The sequence below is a fragment of the Bufo gargarizans genome, chromosome 7 (genome assembly GCF_014858855.1).
Source record: "Bufo gargarizans isolate SCDJY-AF-19 chromosome 7, ASM1485885v1, whole genome shotgun sequence".
NCBI classification, from domain to species: domain Eukaryota; kingdom Metazoa; phylum Chordata; class Amphibia; order Anura; family Bufonidae; genus Bufo; species Bufo gargarizans.
The window spans coordinates 82,351,355-82,369,420 of record NC_058086.1 but is presented as its reverse complement, the minus strand read 5'-3'; the positions used below and the strand labels follow the sequence as shown (position 1 = coordinate 82,369,420).

General features: G+C 43.2%; 1 protein-coding gene across 4 annotated transcripts in view; it reads right to left on the bottom strand.

Moving 5' to 3' along the window:
• The window catches only part of L3MBTL2 (L3MBTL histone methyl-lysine binding protein 2), a 517,603-nt gene that overhangs the window by 124,681 nt on the left and 374,856 nt on the right, over positions 1–18,066 (bottom strand). For all 4 annotated transcript variants that reach the window (XM_044301290.1, XM_044301288.1, XM_044301291.1 and 1 more), the window contains exon 15: positions 5,017–5,082. In XM_044301290.1, the coding sequence (XP_044157225.1) occupies positions 5,017–5,082 (66 nt within the window). The remainder of the gene's footprint in view (positions 1–5,016; positions 5,083–18,066) is intronic.

Sequence of the window (18,066 nt, the reverse complement as noted above, 5' to 3'; positions counted from 1 at the left end):
ATGACCAGATGTTGTCTCCGTATTTAGTTTCCCGCAGAACCAGGATCGTTCCTCAAATTTCAGGAAGAGATCATCGAGAACCTCCTGTACCCAGGAGGTTCCGTGGCCCCATCCACCAGTGTAGTAAGCCGTCTACACGAGCGACATTTCCCCAATGTCGTTGCCGGTACCTCAACCCAACCGTCACCCCGAAAAAGATGTCGTGTCTGTAGCAGGAGTGGAATAAGGCGTGACACTCGCTATTTCTCTCCTGACCACCCTGCCCTATGCTTAGGGGAGTGTTTCTGGAAGTACCACACACAGGTACACCTAGCATAGGGATCACATCTCACCAGGACAGGCACACAGGGCTATTAGGGCCCATTGGCACAGAGCTGCTGCAAACCTCTCCTTTCACCTGGGACAAAGTGCATAATGTACTTCGCCACATCTTAGGGCGATTTGCGCTTTGCACATTGTCCCATGGGGAAGGAGAGGTTTGTCCTATAAGGACAAGGTAAAAAAAGGTAAAAAAAAATATAAAAAATCACCAGTAAGCAAAAAGGTTAATGTTCAGTTCAAAAAGTTAATGTTTATATGTTCTGTTCAAAAGTTAATAAAATTATTGCGTTGCGGCCTGGTTTTTTCTTTTTTTTTCTACCTTCCAGGTGGGCCAACCGATCGACTAGCTGCAGCACTGATGTGCATTCTGAGAAGAAGCACTGCGCTGCTGTCAGATTACACACAAGTCGGTGTATGCGGCGCTGCAAGACGAGATTTCTCCTCTGCAGTAAAAGATACGTTTGCCGAGGCATATGAGCTGAGGAGAAGGCGGTGTTCCTATGCTTTGGCAAACACTTTGTATATAAAAAAAATAAAAAATCCCGGCAATGATTTATTCATCCACATCGATTGATGTGAATGGAGAAATCTGGTTTGCCAGGGCATACGAGCTAAGTGGGTATGGATGTTGGGCGGAGCTCCTATGTCCTGGCAGACGCCTTTCCCCTCTTTTTTTTTTTTGGGCAGAGATTTTTTCATCCACATTGATCGATGCGAATGAAGAAATCTGTGCCGTTAATTTTTTTCTTTCAGCCCAGAGGCTGAACGGAAAAAAAATATCTCATTATCTGTATGCTCAATATAAGGAGAATAGCAGAAACTCCTAATGCTGGCCATACATGTAATGATTGCGGAGACCCTCAAATGCCAGGGCAGTACAAACAACCCACAAATGACCCCATTTTGGAAAGAAGACACCCAAGGTATTCGCTGAGGGACATATTGAGTCCATGAAAGATTGAAATTTTTGTCCCAAGTTAGCGGAAAGTGAGACTTTGTGAGAAAAAAAAAAATCAATTTCCGCTAACTTATCCCCCCAAAAATTTTCTATGAACTCGCCAGGCCCCTCATTGAATACCTTGGGGTGTCTTCTTTCCAAAGTGGGGTCACATGTGGGGTATTTATACTGCCCTGGCTTTTTAGGGGCCCTAAAGCGTGAGAAGAAGTCTGGGATCCAAATGTCTAAAAATGCCCTCCTAAAAGGAATTTGGGCACCTTTGCGCATCTAGGCTGCAGAAAAGTGTCACACATGTGGTATCGCCGTACTCAGGAGAAGTTGGGGAATGTGTTTTGGGGTGTCATTTCACATATACCCATGCTGGGTGAGATAAATATCTTGGTCAAATGCCAACTTTGTATAAAAAAAGGGAAAAGTTGTCTTTTGCCAAGAAATTTCTCTCACCCAGCATGGGTATATGTAAAATAACACCCCAAAACACATTCCCCAACTTCTCCTGAGTACGGCGATACCAGATGTGTGAGATACCAGATGTGTGACACTTTATTGTAGCCTAGGTGGGCAAAGGGGCACACATTCCAAAGAGCACCTTTCGGATTTCACCGGTCATTTTTTACAGATTTTGATTGCAAACTACTTCTCACGCATATGGGCCCCTAAAATGCCAGGGCAGTATAACTACCCCACAAGTGACCCCATTCTGGAAAGAAGACACCCCAAGGTATTCCGTGAGGGGCATGGCGGGTTACTAGAATTTTCTATTCTTTGTCACAAGTTAGCGGAAAATTATAATTTTTTTTATTTTATTTTTTTCCTTACAAAGTCTCATATTCCACTAACTTGTGACAAAAAAATTCTAGGAACTCGCCATGCCCCTCACGGAATACCTTGGGGTGTCTTCTTTCCAAAATGGGGTCACTTGTGGGGTAGTTATACTGCCCTGGCATTTTAGGGGCCCATATGTGTGAGAAGTAGTTTGCAATCAAAATGTGTAAAAAATGGCCTGTGAAATCCGAAAGGTACTCTTTGGAATGTGTGCCCCTTTGCCCACCTTGGCTGCAAAAAAGTGTCAAGCATGTGGTATCGTCGTACTCAGGAGAAGTTGGGGAATGTGTTTTGGGGTGTCATTTTACATATATATTCATGATGGGTGAGATAAATATCTTGGTCAAATGCCAACTTTGTATAAAAAAATGGGAAAAGTTGTCTTTTGCCAAGATATTTCTCTCACCCAGCATGGGTATATGTAAAATGACACCCTAAAACACATTCCCCAACTTCTCCTGAGTACGGCGATACCAGATCTGTGACACTTTATTGCAGCCTAGGTGGGCACACATTCCAAAGAGCACCTTTCGAATTTCACCGTTTATTTTTTACAGATTTTGATTGCAAACTACTTATCACGCATATGGGCCCCTAAAATGCCAGGGCAGTATAACTACCCCACAAGTGACCCCATTTTGGAAAGAAGACACCCCAAGGTATTTTGTGATGGGCATAGTGAGTTCATGGAAGTTTTTATTTTTTGTCACAAGTTAGTGGAATATGAGACTTTGTAATAAATAAATAAATCAATCATCATTTTTCGCTAACTTGTGACAAAAAATAAAAAGTTCTATGAACTCACTATGCCCATCAGCGAATACCTTAGGGTGTCTACTTTCTGAAATGGGGTCATTTGTGGGGGTTTTCTACTGTCTGGGCATTGTAGAACCTCAGGAAACATGACAGGTGCTCAGAAAGTCAGAGCTGCTTCAAAAAGCGGAAATTCACATTTTTGTTCCATAGTTTGTAAACTTTTACCCAAACCATTTTTTTTTGCCCAAACATTTTTTTTTAATCAAAGACATGTAGAACAATAAATTTAGCGAAAAATGTATATATGGATGTCGTTTTTTTGTAAAATTTTACAACTGAAAGTGAAAAATTTCATTTTTTTTTGCAAAAAAATCGTTAAATTTCGATTAATAACAAAAAAAGTAAAAATGTCAGCAGCAATGAAATACCACCAAATGAAAGTTCTATTAGTGAGAAGAAAAGGAGGTAAAATTCATTTGGGTGGTAAGTTGCATGACCGAGCAATAAACGGTGAAAGTAGTGTAGTGCAGAAGTGTAAAAAGTGACCTGGTCATTAAGGGGGTTTCAGCTAGGGGGGTTGAAGTGGTTAATAAGGACTATTTTAATTAAAAATAATTGTTCTTATTTCTGTGAGAGAAACTTTTAGTTTACTTTTTTATTGTAATACATTGGAATGCTGGACTCAAAATAGAACAACAGACAAGTCAGACACAGTATATTGTGAATCTGCAAAACACATACACCGGCAATGTGCGTTCTGCATTTCGCGTACTGCACATCGTCGGCACTATAACAGAAAAGGCCTTTTCTTGTCCGCAGTTGCGGACAAGAATAGGACATGTTTAATTTTTTTCGAGAACGTGATTGCGGATCTGGAAGTGCGGATGCGGACAGCACATAGTGTGCTGTCCGCATCCGTTCTGGCCCCATTGAAAATGAATGGGTCTGCATCTGTTCCGCAAAATTGCGGAACGGATGTGGACCCAAGTTGCGGACATGTGAATGGACCCTAAATCTAGTTGCTACACCAAAAGATAGGGTAAATTGTGTGTGGTGCACATAGGATAGCTTTCAGATTGCAAATTATATAGTCCAACAAAGCTGATGCATAACTGACCTAATCTTGTATTAGACTGGCCAATTGTCGGCCAAGTTATCGTTAACGAGTGTTTGCAGGAACGCTTGTTAGTGATGATCTTTCAGTCTAATACTGCTGCCAATTACCCGATGAACAAGCGTTGGCAATAGGAATCTTTCAGCATGCTTAAAAATCTTCGTTTGCCAGCGGCAGATCGTCCTGTGTAATCACGGTCTGCTGCCATCAAACAACTAGACAGCATGGAGACGAGCTATGGCATAATGATCGCTCATCCCCATGCTATGGATGAAATCGCTACATATACTGTAAGAGCAGGGGCTTCCTTCCCGACAATCACTTGCATAACTGGGCTGTGTAATACAGTCTGTAAACTTTCACACAATCTGTGTTTCATCAGTCATTTCCATTAGTGATTGGGAACCAAAACCAGGAGTGAAGGCTACACAAAGATAAAGTATAATGGAAAGATCTGTACCTGGTTTTGGCTTACAATCACTGATGAAGATCTCTGTTCATACATTGACCAAACATTGCCAGTAAAAGCAGCATTACACTAGTGGTCACAGTGACTACAGCTAATCTCTGTATTAGAGAAGTCAGGGCAACATCGATCGAGTTAATCACTTTGATGTCGTCATTTTCAGAATGGGATATCCAGTGATATCGTTCAACTGAACTGGAATCTGGTTTCAAAGACTAAAATCTAACATAGTTTGCAAGCTTAGTAACCTCCTTAGGTCAGGTTGCTTAGAAATTTTTGCACATATACAACAATGCATGTGAATAGGATTTTCAAAGTTTCTTTCCCATGCTGCAGTTTGAATATAAGGATTTAAAACATTTTATAATTCTAAAAATCAGGAGCATGCCCCATCTAATATGGATATTTAGTGAAATTAATTTCAACTGAAATGGAAATACCACACAGAACTTCTGTAGATGTCCACTCTGTTTTATCATAAATTCAATTAGGAACACTTAGCAGTTCCTGAATAATATGATTTTGCCTACAACTCACCTTGCTAAGAAGGAAACATACAATACAGTACATACTTACGTCTCTTTCCAAATACTTTCTTTTTTTTTTTTATTTCTTTAGGTTTTCGTATCTCCTCTGGTTGTTCTGTAAACAGACAAGAAAAAAAGCATTTAATAAAAATGGTAATCCATAGAACTTAGTACATCTTGTTAAACGTGTCCATTTAGATTATCTTGGGCTCTGGTAAAGAAGAGATCCTGCAAAGAAAAAAAGAGTTGTGACAAATGAGACAAGCCAACAGATCTCCAAGGTTCTGTTAACATCTATTAAAGTTACAACATACACTTCATAGCTAAGGGTGTCTATTTTGTTTTCATCACACTCCTTGTCATTTTGATAACAAGAGTAATTGATACATATAGTGCTATTCTTCCAGTTAAATCTGACAGAATAAAAATATTACACAAACGTGAACACAACTTAAACTCTCAATGACCACTGTTCCAGTCCAAAAGAGCCATAAACTATTTAGTAACTCTACATAATGGTGGTGTAACAGCCCTAACAAAAAAGTTGTGTCAATTTTCATGGAAGATAGTGTAGACAGTGACCTGCGGGTGTATCGGAGGGAGGGTCTAAAATTGTTTAAAAGGAAAGGAGTAGGGTAATTCTATGTATACTAATGCCAGAAGCCTGGAAAGGAATTAGGCCTCTTTCACACTTGCGTTGTCCGGATCCGACGTGTACTCCACTTGCCGGAATTACACGCCGGATCCGGAAAAACGCAAGTGAACTGAAAGCATTTAAAGATGGATCCGTCTTCAAAATGCGGTCAGTGTTACTATGGCAGCCAGGACACTATTAAAGTCCTGGTTGCCATAGTGGTAGTGGGGAGCGGTATACTTACAGTCCGTGCGGCTCCCGGGGGCGCTCAAGAATGACGTCAGAGCGCCCCATGCGCATGGATGACGTGCCATGTGATCACGTCATCCATGCGTGTGGGGCGCCCTGACGTCACTCTGAAGCTCCCCGGGAGCCGCACGGATGGTAAGTATACTGCTCCCCCACTCCCCACTACACTTTACCATGGCTGCCAGGACTTTAGCGTCCCGGCACCCATGGTAACCATTCAGAAAAATCTAAACGTCTGTTCCGGCAATGTGCCGAAACGACGTTTAGCTTAAGGCCGGATCCGGATCAATGCCTTTCAATGAGCATTAATTCCGGATCCGGCCTTGCGGCAAGTCTTCAGGATTTTTGGCCGGAGCAAAAAGCGCAGCATGCTGCGGTATTTTCTCCGGCCAAAAAACGTTCCGGTCCTGAACTGAAGACATCCTGATGCATCCTGAACGTATTTCTCTCCATTCAAAATGCATTAGGATAAAACTGATCAGGATTCTTCCGGCATAGAGCCCCGACGACGGAACTCTATGCCGGAAGAAAAGAACGCAGGTGTGAAAGAGCCCTAAGTAATGTCTGATGAGGACTATGACATAGTGGGAAAAACTGAGGCATGGGTGGATGAATGGGCAGTTAACATACAGGGTTACAGTTTGTTTAGAAAGGATCATCAAAACCGGAGAGGGGGAGGGGTCTGCCTTTATGTAAAGTCCTGTCTAAAGCCCACAGTCCGGGAAGATATAAGTGAGGGACATGAACATGTGGAGTCACTGTGGGTAGAGATACATGGAGGAAAAAAACTATAATAAAATACTAATAGAAGTTTGTTATAAGTAACCTACTATTACAGTCCACAGAAAATCTACTACTAAGGGAAATAGAGAAGGCAGCAAATCACGAGGTCGTTATTATGGGGGACTTCAACTATCCAAATATAGACTGGGAACCTGAAACCTGTAGATCTCATAAAGTAAACAGGTTCTTGGCAATAACTAAAGATAATTACTTTCCCCAACTGGTTCAGAATCCAACTAGAGGGATGCCATACTGGACTTAACCAATAGACATGACAGAACAACAGATGTGCAGGATGGGGGACACATGGGAAATAGTGACCGCAAAAAAATAACCTTCAAATTGTCACTCAAAGGAGTGTTTCTTCAGGGAGGCACAAAAATAGCAAAATTCAAAAAAGCATAATAAGATCAGCTAACAGAGGCAATTACCCATTGTCCTCAAAAATAAAAATGCAACTACAAAATGGGATATTTTTAACTGCTACCCGACCGCCTAATGCAGGGATGCGTCCTGTGGGCGGTCAGATTATTCATCCAGGACACATCCGTGCGTCATCTCGCGGCGCACCAAGCCGGCCCGCACATGCGCAGTGCAGGCCGGATATCGTCGCAGGAGGAGTTCGTCACCAGCCTGCCAGACAATGATAATCGCTGGCAGGCTGGTGACTTTTGAAAAATCGAATCAAAAGCCATTTAACACATTATATTTATAAATATAGTGTGTTAAATGGCTTCAGTGCTCTCTGTTGGGTCCATTTCATCGGTTGGTCCCAGCAGAGAGCACAGATAAACTGTAATGGCACAAAACACTACACATTTAGCCCCAGATCACCCCCCCCCATCACCCCAATTAACCCCTTGATCACCCCTGTCAATCACTAGTGAAATGGAAAAAAGTGATCAGTGTAAACTGTCACTTTTTTTCCACCAGTATTGAAGGTTAGGTTTTAGGTTAGTTTAAGCCCCTTTGGTAGGTAGTTAGCGTCGGTTAGCGCCCAGTCCACCGCACTGCAGTCACTGATTCGCTGATTAGCGTATCGCTAATCAGCATTGGTACTTTTATAGTATCCGTAAGTGATCAGAACTGATCACAGTCAGATCTATAAATAGTATTAGTGTCACCTTAGTTCGGCCTCCACCCAAAACGCAGTGTTTGCCCGATCAGGCCTGATCAGTCGCCCACACGTGCGTTCACCCACGCCCGCCACGCCGCAGTGACAATTTATTTTTTATTTTTTTATCACTGCGCAATCACTACACAAGCGATGCGGCGATAAAAAAATCTGTTTTGATATTTTTTATCCATCGCAGCGGCTTCCTGTACTTCGCTAGCCTCCCATTTGTAAGACAGGCTTGCTTTTTTTCTTGGGTAGTCTCAGGGAATAATCCCTAAATTTAGTTGACCAAATGGCAAGGAATGGGTATTCTTCTGAAGAGGCCTACAGGCTTCTGACCTAGTCGGGATGAGGAATGGGAACCCTCATCTGACGAATCCAGCGGGTCAGAATATGAACCTGTAGAAAGCAGTGGCAGTCTGACCCAAAGTTCGGACAATGAGGTTGAGGTCCTTGATACCACCAGGCGTACCCGGCCTCGTGTTGCTAGACCACAGGTTGCGCAGGATCCGCTTCAAGGGCAGCAGAGTGGGGCTGGCGCTGTCGGATTACGTGGTGAGGCATACACCAGCAGCGCAGTCCATTCTGGACCTAGTACCAGCCCTGCCGTACAACATGGTGAAGTGGCGAGCACCAGAAGAGCAGTTGAAGCTGGTACGGTGGCACGTGCATTAGTTCCCCCGTCGCATCCACAGCACAGACAGCCCGTAGAGCGCCTAGAGTCCCTGAGGTGCTGGCAAACCCTGATTGGCAGCCCCCAACTTCAGCCGCACCATAAGTTCCCCATTTCACCGCCCAGTCTGGAGTTCGGGTTGAGACAGCAGATCGAATCGGCACTGGGGTTTTTTGAGCTGTTCTTGACTGCGGAGCTCTTTGACTTAGTCGTGGCAGAAACAAACCGGTATGCCAATCAATTTATAGCCGCCAACCCGGGAAGCTTTAATGCCCAGTCTTTCCGGTGGAAACCCGTCCAAGTTTCCGAATTTAAAACTACTTTTCTGGGCCTTCTCCTCAACATGGGCCTGACAAAAAAGCATGAATTGCGGTCATATTGGTCCACGAAACCCAATTCATCACATGCCCATGTTCTCTGCTGCCATGTCCAGGACACGATTTGAGACCATCCTGCATTTCCTGCACTTTAGTGACAACAGCACCTCCTGTCCCAGAGGCCACCCAGCTTTTGACCGGCTCCACAAAATTCAGCCCCTCATAGACCACTTTAACACCAAATTTGCACATTTGTGTACCCCTGAGCAAAACATCTGCATAGACGAGTCCCTTTTACTTTTTACCAGGCGCCTTGGCTTCAAACAATACATTCCAAGCAAGCGCGCCCGTTATGGGGTCAAATTGTATAAGCTCTGTGAAAGGGCCAGAGGCTATACGCACTAATTTCGAGTCTATGAGGGTAAAGATCAGACCCTGGAGCCGGTCAGGTGCCCTGACTACCTGGGGAGCAGTGGGAAGACAGTCTGGGACTTGGTGTCACCCTTATTTGGCAAGGGGTACCATCCTTATGTGGACAATTTTTACACAAGTGTGCCCCTCTTCAAGCATTTGTTTCTAGAACAGATTGGCTGCTGAGGCACGCGTGCCCTAGTCGCCGGGGCGTCCCCCGAAGACTCGTTACCACCCGTCTTGCAAGGGAGGGAGAGGGCTGCCTTGTGTAACGAAGAACTGCTCGCGGTGAAATGGAGAGACAAGCGTGACGTTTACATGCTCTCCTCCATTCACGCAGACACGACAATACAAATTGAACGAGCAACCAGTGTCATTGAAATCAAAAAAATCCATTTCCGCTAACTTGTGCCAAAAAAAATATTATTCTATGAACTCGCCATGCCCCTCACGGAATACCTTGGGGTGTCTTCTTTCCAAAATGGGGTCACATGTGGGGTATTTATACTGCCCTGGATTTTAGGGGCCCTAAAGCGTGAGAAGGAGTCTGGAATCCAAATGTGTAAAAATGCCCTCCTAAAAGGTACTCATTGGAATTTGGGCCCCTTTGCGCACCTAAGCTGCAAAAAAGTGTCACACATGTGGTAGTTTGGAATCCAAATACGTAAAAATGCCCTGTGAAATCCTCAAAATACTCATTGGAATTTGGGCCCCTTTGAGCACCTAGGCTGCAAAAAAGTGTCACACATGTGGAATCGCCGTACACAGGAGAAGTAGGGCAATGTGTTTTGGGGTGTCTTTTTACATATACCCATGCTGGGTGAGAGAAATATCTCTCTAAAAGATAACTTTTCCCATTTTGTATACAAAGTTGTCATTTGACAGAGATATTTCTCTCACCCAGCATGGGTATATGTAAAAATACACCCTAAAACACATTGCCCTACTTCTTCCGAGTACGGCGATTCCACATGTGTGACACTTTTTTGCAGCCTAGGTGCTCAAAGGGGCCCAAATTCCAATGAGTATCTTGAGGATTTCACAGGGCATTTTTACGTATTTGGATTCCAAACTACTTCTCACGCTTTAGGGCCCCTAAAATGCTAGGGCAGTATAAATACCCCACATGTGACCCCATTTTGGAAAAAAGACACCCCAAGGTATTCCGTGAGGGGTATGGCGAGTTCATGTAAAATTTAAATTTTTGTCACAAGTGGAATATGAGACTTTGTAAAAAAATAAAAATATATCATTTTCCGCTAACATGTGACAAAAAAATAAAAACTTCCTTGAACTCACTATGCCCATCAGCGAATACCTTAGGGTGTTTACTTTCCGAAATGAGGTAATTTGTGGGGTGTTTCTACTGTCTGGGCATTGTAGAACCTCAGGAAACATGACAGGTGCTCAGAAAGTCAGAGCTGCTTAAAAATGCGGAAATTCACATTTTTGTACCATAGTTTGTAAACGATATAACTTTTACCCAAACCAATAAATATACACTTATGGCATTTTTTTTTATCAAAGACATGTAGAACAATACATTTAGATAAAAAATTTATATAGAAATGTAGTTTTATTTGAAAAAATGAAAGTGAAAAATGTCATTTTTTTGCAAAAATTTTGGTCAATTTCGATTAATATAAAAAAAAGTAAAAATGTCAGCAGCAATGAAATACCACCAAATGAAAGCTCTATTAGTGAGAAGAAAAGGAGGCAAAATTCATTTGGGTGGTAAGTTGTATGACCGAGCAATAAACCGTGAAAGTAGTGCAGTGCAGAATTGTAAAAAGTGGTCTGGTCATTAAGGGGGTTTAAACTAGGGGAGCTGAGGTGGTTAAAGGCATCCTAAACTCTAATTGTGAGAGGTACATACCTTATGGGAATAAAAGGTAAGGAACAACAAAAACAATGTGGATAAAGAGAAATGTAAAGGGAGCAATAAATGACAAAAAGAAAACATTTAAATCACTAAAACAGAAAGGTAGCGAAGAAGCATTGAAAACCCATAAGGAAAAAAGTATAATGTGTAAAAGAGAGATATAGTGGGGGAAAATAAGTATTTGATACACTAGTGATTTTGCAAGTTTTCCCACCTACAAAGAATGGAGAGGTATGCAATTTGCATTGTAAGTACACTTCAAGAAAATCACATCATATGATTTTTTTTATATTTTATTTGCATTTTATTGCATGAAATAAGTATTTGATACAATATAATTGTACAATATGATTACAATAATACCAGAATATTTGGTACAGAAGCCTTTCTTTGCAATTACAGAGGTCAGACTTTTCCTAGTTCTTGACCAAGTTTGCACACACTGCAGCAGGGATTTTGGCCCACTCCTCCATACAGATCTTCTCCAGATCTTTCAGGTTATGGGGCTGTAGCTGGGCTACATTGAGTTTCAGCTCCTTCCAAAGATTTTCGATTGGATTCAGGTCTGGAGACTGGCTAAGCCACTACAGGACCTTAAAAAATGCTTCTTATGGGCGTGCTTTTCTGCAAAGCCCTGGCTGTATGTTTCGGGTCATTGACATGACAGAAGACCCAGCCACCACCCATCTTTAAAGCTCTTACTGAGGAAAGGAAGTTCTTGGCCAAAATCTCACGATACATGGTCCCATCCATTCTCCCTTCAATACGGTGCAGTTGTCCTGTCCCCTAGGCAAAAAAGCACCACCAAAGTATCATGTTTCTACCCCTATGGTTGGAATGGTGTTCTTGGCGTTTTACTCATCCTTCTCCTTCCTCCAAACACAGTGAGTGCAGTTGATACCAAAAAGTTCCATTTTGGTCTCATATGACCACATGACCTTCTCTCATGCCTCCTCTGGATCATCCAGATGGTCATTGGTGAACTTGGGTCTGGACATGTGCTGGCATGAGCAGGGGGACCTGGCATGCCCTGCAGGATTTTAATCCATGATGGCGGTAGTCTTTGAGACTGTGGTCCCAGCCCTCTTCAGGTCATTGACTAGGTTAACCTGTGTAGTTCTTGGCTGATTCCTGACCTTTCTCAGAATCATCCTTACCCCATGAGGCGAGATCTTGCATGGAGCCCCAGACCAAGGAAGATTGACAGTCATCTTGCTTCTTCCAGTTTCTAATAATTGCACCAAGAGTTGTTGCCTTCTCACCAAGCTGGTTGCCTATTGTCCTGTAGCGCATCCCAGCCTTGTGCAGGTCTACAATTCTTTCCCTAGTGTCCTTAGACAGCTTTTTGGTCTTGGCCATAGTGGAGAGGTTGGAGAGGTGATTGACTGAGTGTGTGGATAGGTGCTTTTATACAGGTAATGAGTTCAAACAGGTGCAATTAATACAGATAATGAGTACAGAGTAGGAGGGCTTCTTAAAGAAAAAAAAACAGGTCTGTAAGGGGCAGAATTCTTGCTGGTTGCTAGGTGATCAAATACTTATTTCATGCAATAAAATGCAAACTAATTATTTAAAAATGACACTGTGTGATTATCTGGATTTTTTTTATATTCTGTCTCTCACAGCCAAGCGGGAGATGGAGACTTATTGCCAAAGAAAGTAAAAATAACCCTAAAACGTTCTTCAATGATATAAATGGTAAAAAGTTTAAACCTGAAAGTGTTGGCCCTTTAAAGAGTGGTGACCTGTGGTCGGTGCTTTCCATTTCACTGCTGCGGTCCTGGGCTCTGTTTCTGTAGGTGGAATTGCTTTTGAGGATTCTGCTCCACAGCTTCCACTCAGCCCTGGACACGTCTGGTTTCATGTTACACTGCTCTAAGGGCGGAGCGCATCACTCCCTAGGCTGTGTGGGTTAAGTCAGGTGACCTCGCTGACCAACCCTGGCTCTCTTGCAGGTATTTAAGTGGCTGATGTCTCAGTGTCAAGTTCCTTGAGTTTGCTAGTTCCTGATGCTCTCATGTGCTCCTAATTTATACTTCGTTCCTGGACTCTGCTTATCGTCTGATCCTGCCTGCTTGCCTTGTCTTTCCTGTTGCCGACCCGGATTGCCTGACCTGTACCTGTGCCACCTGCCCTTACCTTTTGCCTGTCTAACTACGCCTCTGCCTCATCCTTGGGTACTGCACTGTTGCTCCTGGTAACGACCCCACCTGCCTGACTACACATGTATCTCCTGGTCCACCTGCCTCTGACTCTGGGATTGCTCAGGAGTAGCCCCTGGCAACTACCCTAATGGCTCAATCTATCCTCACCATCTGAGGCTCTAGTAAAAACCAGGTAGTTGCTTAGACACGCCCCTCCAGAGTATAGTCAGTCAGTGGCACAATGGGTTCGCACCCGCTGATCCATGACAGTACACTGAGGCCATGAACCCCGCTGGTCGCTCCAAGCCTGTCGTTCAGGAATTATTTCATGAAGTTAGGCACCAGACAGAATGTCAGGATGTCATTATGCACTTCACACAAAATATTGCTGCTCGTCTGGATGCCATCTCTTCTCCAGCTACTGCAGGGTCGTCAGTCACTGCTACTCCTGCAATTCCCACACCGGTGAATCCGGATTTGTATGCCGCTGGCGTGCAACTCCCACTGCCATCACGCTGGTGGATGGTGGAGATCCAAAGACCTGTTGTGGATTCCTGAACCAGTGCCTGATCCAATTTGAGTTGCATGGGCAGAAGTTTCCTACTGAGCGGTCCAAGGTTGCCTTCATTGTGTCCCTGCTGTCTGATGAGGCACTTATGTGGGAAAATCCTATTTGGGAACATGAAGGTCCAGAGACCACTAATTTGCCGTCTTTCCTGGCTACCTTCCGGCTGATCTTTGACGAGCCCAACTGCACGTCCTCTGCTGCGTCTACGACAAGGTTCCTCGTCTGTGGGTCAGTACGCCATCCAGTTTCATACCCGGGCTGCCGAACTTGCATGAAACAATGAGGCTCAACTGGCAGTGTTTTGGGAGGGTCTGTCTGACCGGATTAAGGATGAATTAGAATGACCTGATCACCTTGGCCACAAGGACAGATATGCGTTTCAGGGAACGTTCTAAGAAGGTCGCATGCACCAGAAGGCCACCTCGTTTGGCTCCATCCTTCCAGAGGCCGGTCCTTTCTCTAGTGTCCACTCCACCTGAAGAGCCAATGCAAATAGAGCGCCTTCGATTGTCTGACCAGGAAGGTTTACTCCGCAAAGCAGAGAACCTGTGTCTGTATTGTGGAGGCAAGGCCCACTTTGTGCATAAGGATCTGTTGGAGAGGTGGTCCTAGACAAAAAGAAGGTCTCTCCGAAACTTTATGTTTTAGTGACTCTCTTGCACAAGGGAGTCACGCTGTTCGTGCCTGCATACCTGGACTCTGGGTCGGCCGGTAATTTCATTCAGCAAGCTCTGGTCCATCAGTTCCAGCTTCCTACCATCGTTCTCGAAAGGCCTCGGTCAGTGGCCTCCGTTAATGGACTGACACTCCCTGAACCAGTGAGCTCCATGACTATGCCCCCTCAAGCTGCAAATTGGGGTTTTGCATTCTGTGCTGTCAGCGCCCGTGAATCGGTTATCCTTGGTCTTCCCTGGCTGCGTCAGCACTCTCCAGTTCTGGACTGGAACTCCGGTCATATTCTACGATGGGGATCATCCTTTCATTCCACCTGTCTATCGGAGGTCCAACCTGCTTCCTCGTCTACTGTACCAGTAGACCTGCCTGGACTACCGCAGAAGTATGCCAGTTTTGCAGATGTTTTCAGCAAGAAAGAGGCGGAGACCCTGCCTCCTCATTGTCTGTATGATTGTCCGATCACACTTCTGCATGGTGCCACTCCTCCTCATGGTCGAGTCCACCCCCTCTCACTTCCCGAGACCCAAGTGATTTTTTTAGTACATTAAAGAAAATCTCGAGAGGGTGTTTATCCTGAAATCTACTTCACTAGCCAGTGCCGGGTTCTTCTTGGTGGAAAAAAAAGATGGATCATTGCAGCCCTGTATTGAGGTCTGAATAAGGTCACAATTAAGAACCGATAGCCTCTACCGCTAATCTCGGAACTCTATGACAGGATCCGGGGAGCTAAGGTCTTTACTAACTTCAACCTGCACGTCGCATATAATCTTATCTGCCATCGAAAGGGCAATGAGTGGAAGACTGCTTTTAACACTGGGGATGGACACTACAAGTACGATGTAGCAGGGTTAGCACTCAAATTTCTTAACTCATCGTGTTATCTTGAGACAAAAGCCATTGAAAAGCAATTGAAGGTGTTTGCTTAGATTAGATAACACAACTCAGAAATCTCAGAAAACATGAGTGTTAAATCTACTTAATCCGTATCTCATCATGCCCTTCGTTGTGTGCAATTCATGTCTGCATAATAGTGTATCTGGATGATATAGTGATCTATTCCCCTGATTTAACCACTCACCGGAAGAATGTACATTTAGTATTACTGTGGTTGAGAGAAAATCGTCTTTACGCCAAACTCGAGAAATGCCTTTTAGAAAAATCTACTGTACCGTTTCTCGGATACGTCATCTTGGATGCCGGGTTGCAGCTGGATCCTGAAAAGTTGAAGGCAGTAATGGACTGGCACCGCCCACAGGGTCTTCGGGCTATACAGCACTTCCTGGGATTCGCTAATTTCTATCGGCAATTCAACTCGAATTTTTCATCCCTTACATCTCTGTTCTCTGTTTGCTCTTACTAGGAAAAAGATAAATGCCAAGGACTGGACTCAGGCTGAGGCCGATTTCGTCCAATTAAAGAATTCCTTTGCTTCCGCACCGGTCCTGCGTCACCTCGATGTCTCTTGCCAATTCTTTCTAGAAGTGGACGCCTTCTCCATAGGAGCTGGTGCTGTTCTTCTACAGAGAGGGCTCCTTAGCATGCATTTTTTCCCCTATTGGGGCAAGGTACCTAAGTGCAAAGCCACTATAGCCATGCTGGGTGGCTTCCGGACACACCCTGTCCATTTTTATTTCGTTTATACACTTAATCCAGGAAAAAGTTTCCTGTAATACTGCTTTAAAGGGGTTGTTTCACCTCATGAATCCACAGAAAATCATTTACTTGTTGTCCAGTGAATAGTACAGCCATGCCATGCTGTATAGCCATGCTGGGTGGCTTCCGGACACACCCTGTGCATTGTTATTTCGTTTATACACTTAATCCAGGAAAAAGTTTCCTGTAATACTGCTTTAAAGGGGTGGTCTCACCTCATGAATCCACAGAAAATCATTTACTTGTTGTCCAGTGAAGGTATCTTCAATATACATAAATTTTCAAATATGGCTGTGACTCTGGTAATTAGCATTTTTATACCCCCAAATTGCATGCTCTTTTCTAGGGGTTACGGCCTCCACTGTAACGTTCAGAGCGGTGGCGGTGCAGACGCACAAATACCAATGCTTCAGCTGCTGCAGTGGCCGGGTTTCAGGGGAGCAAGCGCGCAACAAGAGTCTCATCTGAGCTCCGTCCAAACTGCACAGATCAATAGCACAGCTACAGAGCAGGCGCATTATTTAGACATGATTAATGGGGGATGGGGCATGTCACGATCTTCTCTGTTATACCAGAGTGGCTATACTACATTTTTCATTACATGCAATTACAAAGGAATTTCAGATCCAGGTGCTGGTTTAAAAACGGTAGAATATTTTTTGTGGGAAAACCTCTTTCAAATGGGAACGAAAGTCCATTAAATGCCTAGATGTACAGATTTAGAAACTACAGGATAGGGTGGCAGTTTTGTTGGTACTATTTTAGGGTACATATGATTTTTTTGTGAGGCAAGGTAACAAAAAATAGCTGTTTTGGCACAGTTTTTATTTTTTGTTATTTACAACATTTATCTGACAGGTTAGATCATGTGGTATTGTTATAGACCAGGTTGTTACGGACGCGGTGATACCTAATATGTATACTTTTTTTTATTTATGTAACATTTACACAATGATTTCATTATTGAAACCAAAAAATCATGTTTCAGTGTTTGCATAGTCTGAGAGCCATATTTTTTTTTCAGTTTTTTGGCGATTATCTTCGGTAGGGTATGATTTCTGCGGGATGAGATGGCGGTTTGATTGCCACTATTTTGGGGTGCGTATGACTTTTTGATCGCTTGCTATTACACTTTTTGTGATGTAAGATGACTTTTTTTTTACACCGTTTTTATTTTTATTTTTTTATGGTATTCACCTGAGGGGTTAGGTCATGGGATATTTTTATAGAGAAAGTTATTACTGACGCGGTGATACATAATATGCATACTTTTTTTTTATGTAAGTTTTGCACAATAATTTCATTTTTGAAACCCAAAAAATCATGTTTTAGTGTTTCCATAGTCTGAGAGCCATAGTTTTTTTCAGTTTTTGGGCGATTATCTTGGGTAGAGTATGGTTTTTGCGGGATGAGATGACGGTTTGATTGGCGCTATTTTGGGGTGCTTTTTGATCGCTTGCTATTACACTTTTTGTGATGGAAGGTGATAAAAAATGGTTTATTTAGCACAGTTTTTATTATTTTATTTTTTAAGGTGTTCATCTGAGGGGTTAGGTCATGTGTTATTTTTATAGAGCCGGTCGATACGGACACGGCGATACCTAATATGTATACTTTTTTTTATTTATGTAAGTTTTACACAATAACAGCTTTTTTAAAACAAAAAAAATAATGTCTTAGTGTCTCCATATTCTGAGCCATAGTTTTTAGTTATTTTTTTGGGCGATTGTCTCAGGTAGGGGCTAATTTTTTGCGGGATGAGGTGACGGTTAGATTGGTACTATTTTGGTGGGCATACACCTTTTTGATCGCTTGCTGTTGTACTTTTTGTGATGTAAGGTGACCAAAAAATTGTTTATTTAGCACAGTTTTTATTTTTTACAGTGTTCATCTGAGAGGTTAGGTCATGTGACATGTTTATAGAGCCGGTCAATACGGACGCGGCGATACCTAATATGTCTATTAGGGAAAATGACATTTTTGTTTATTTTTA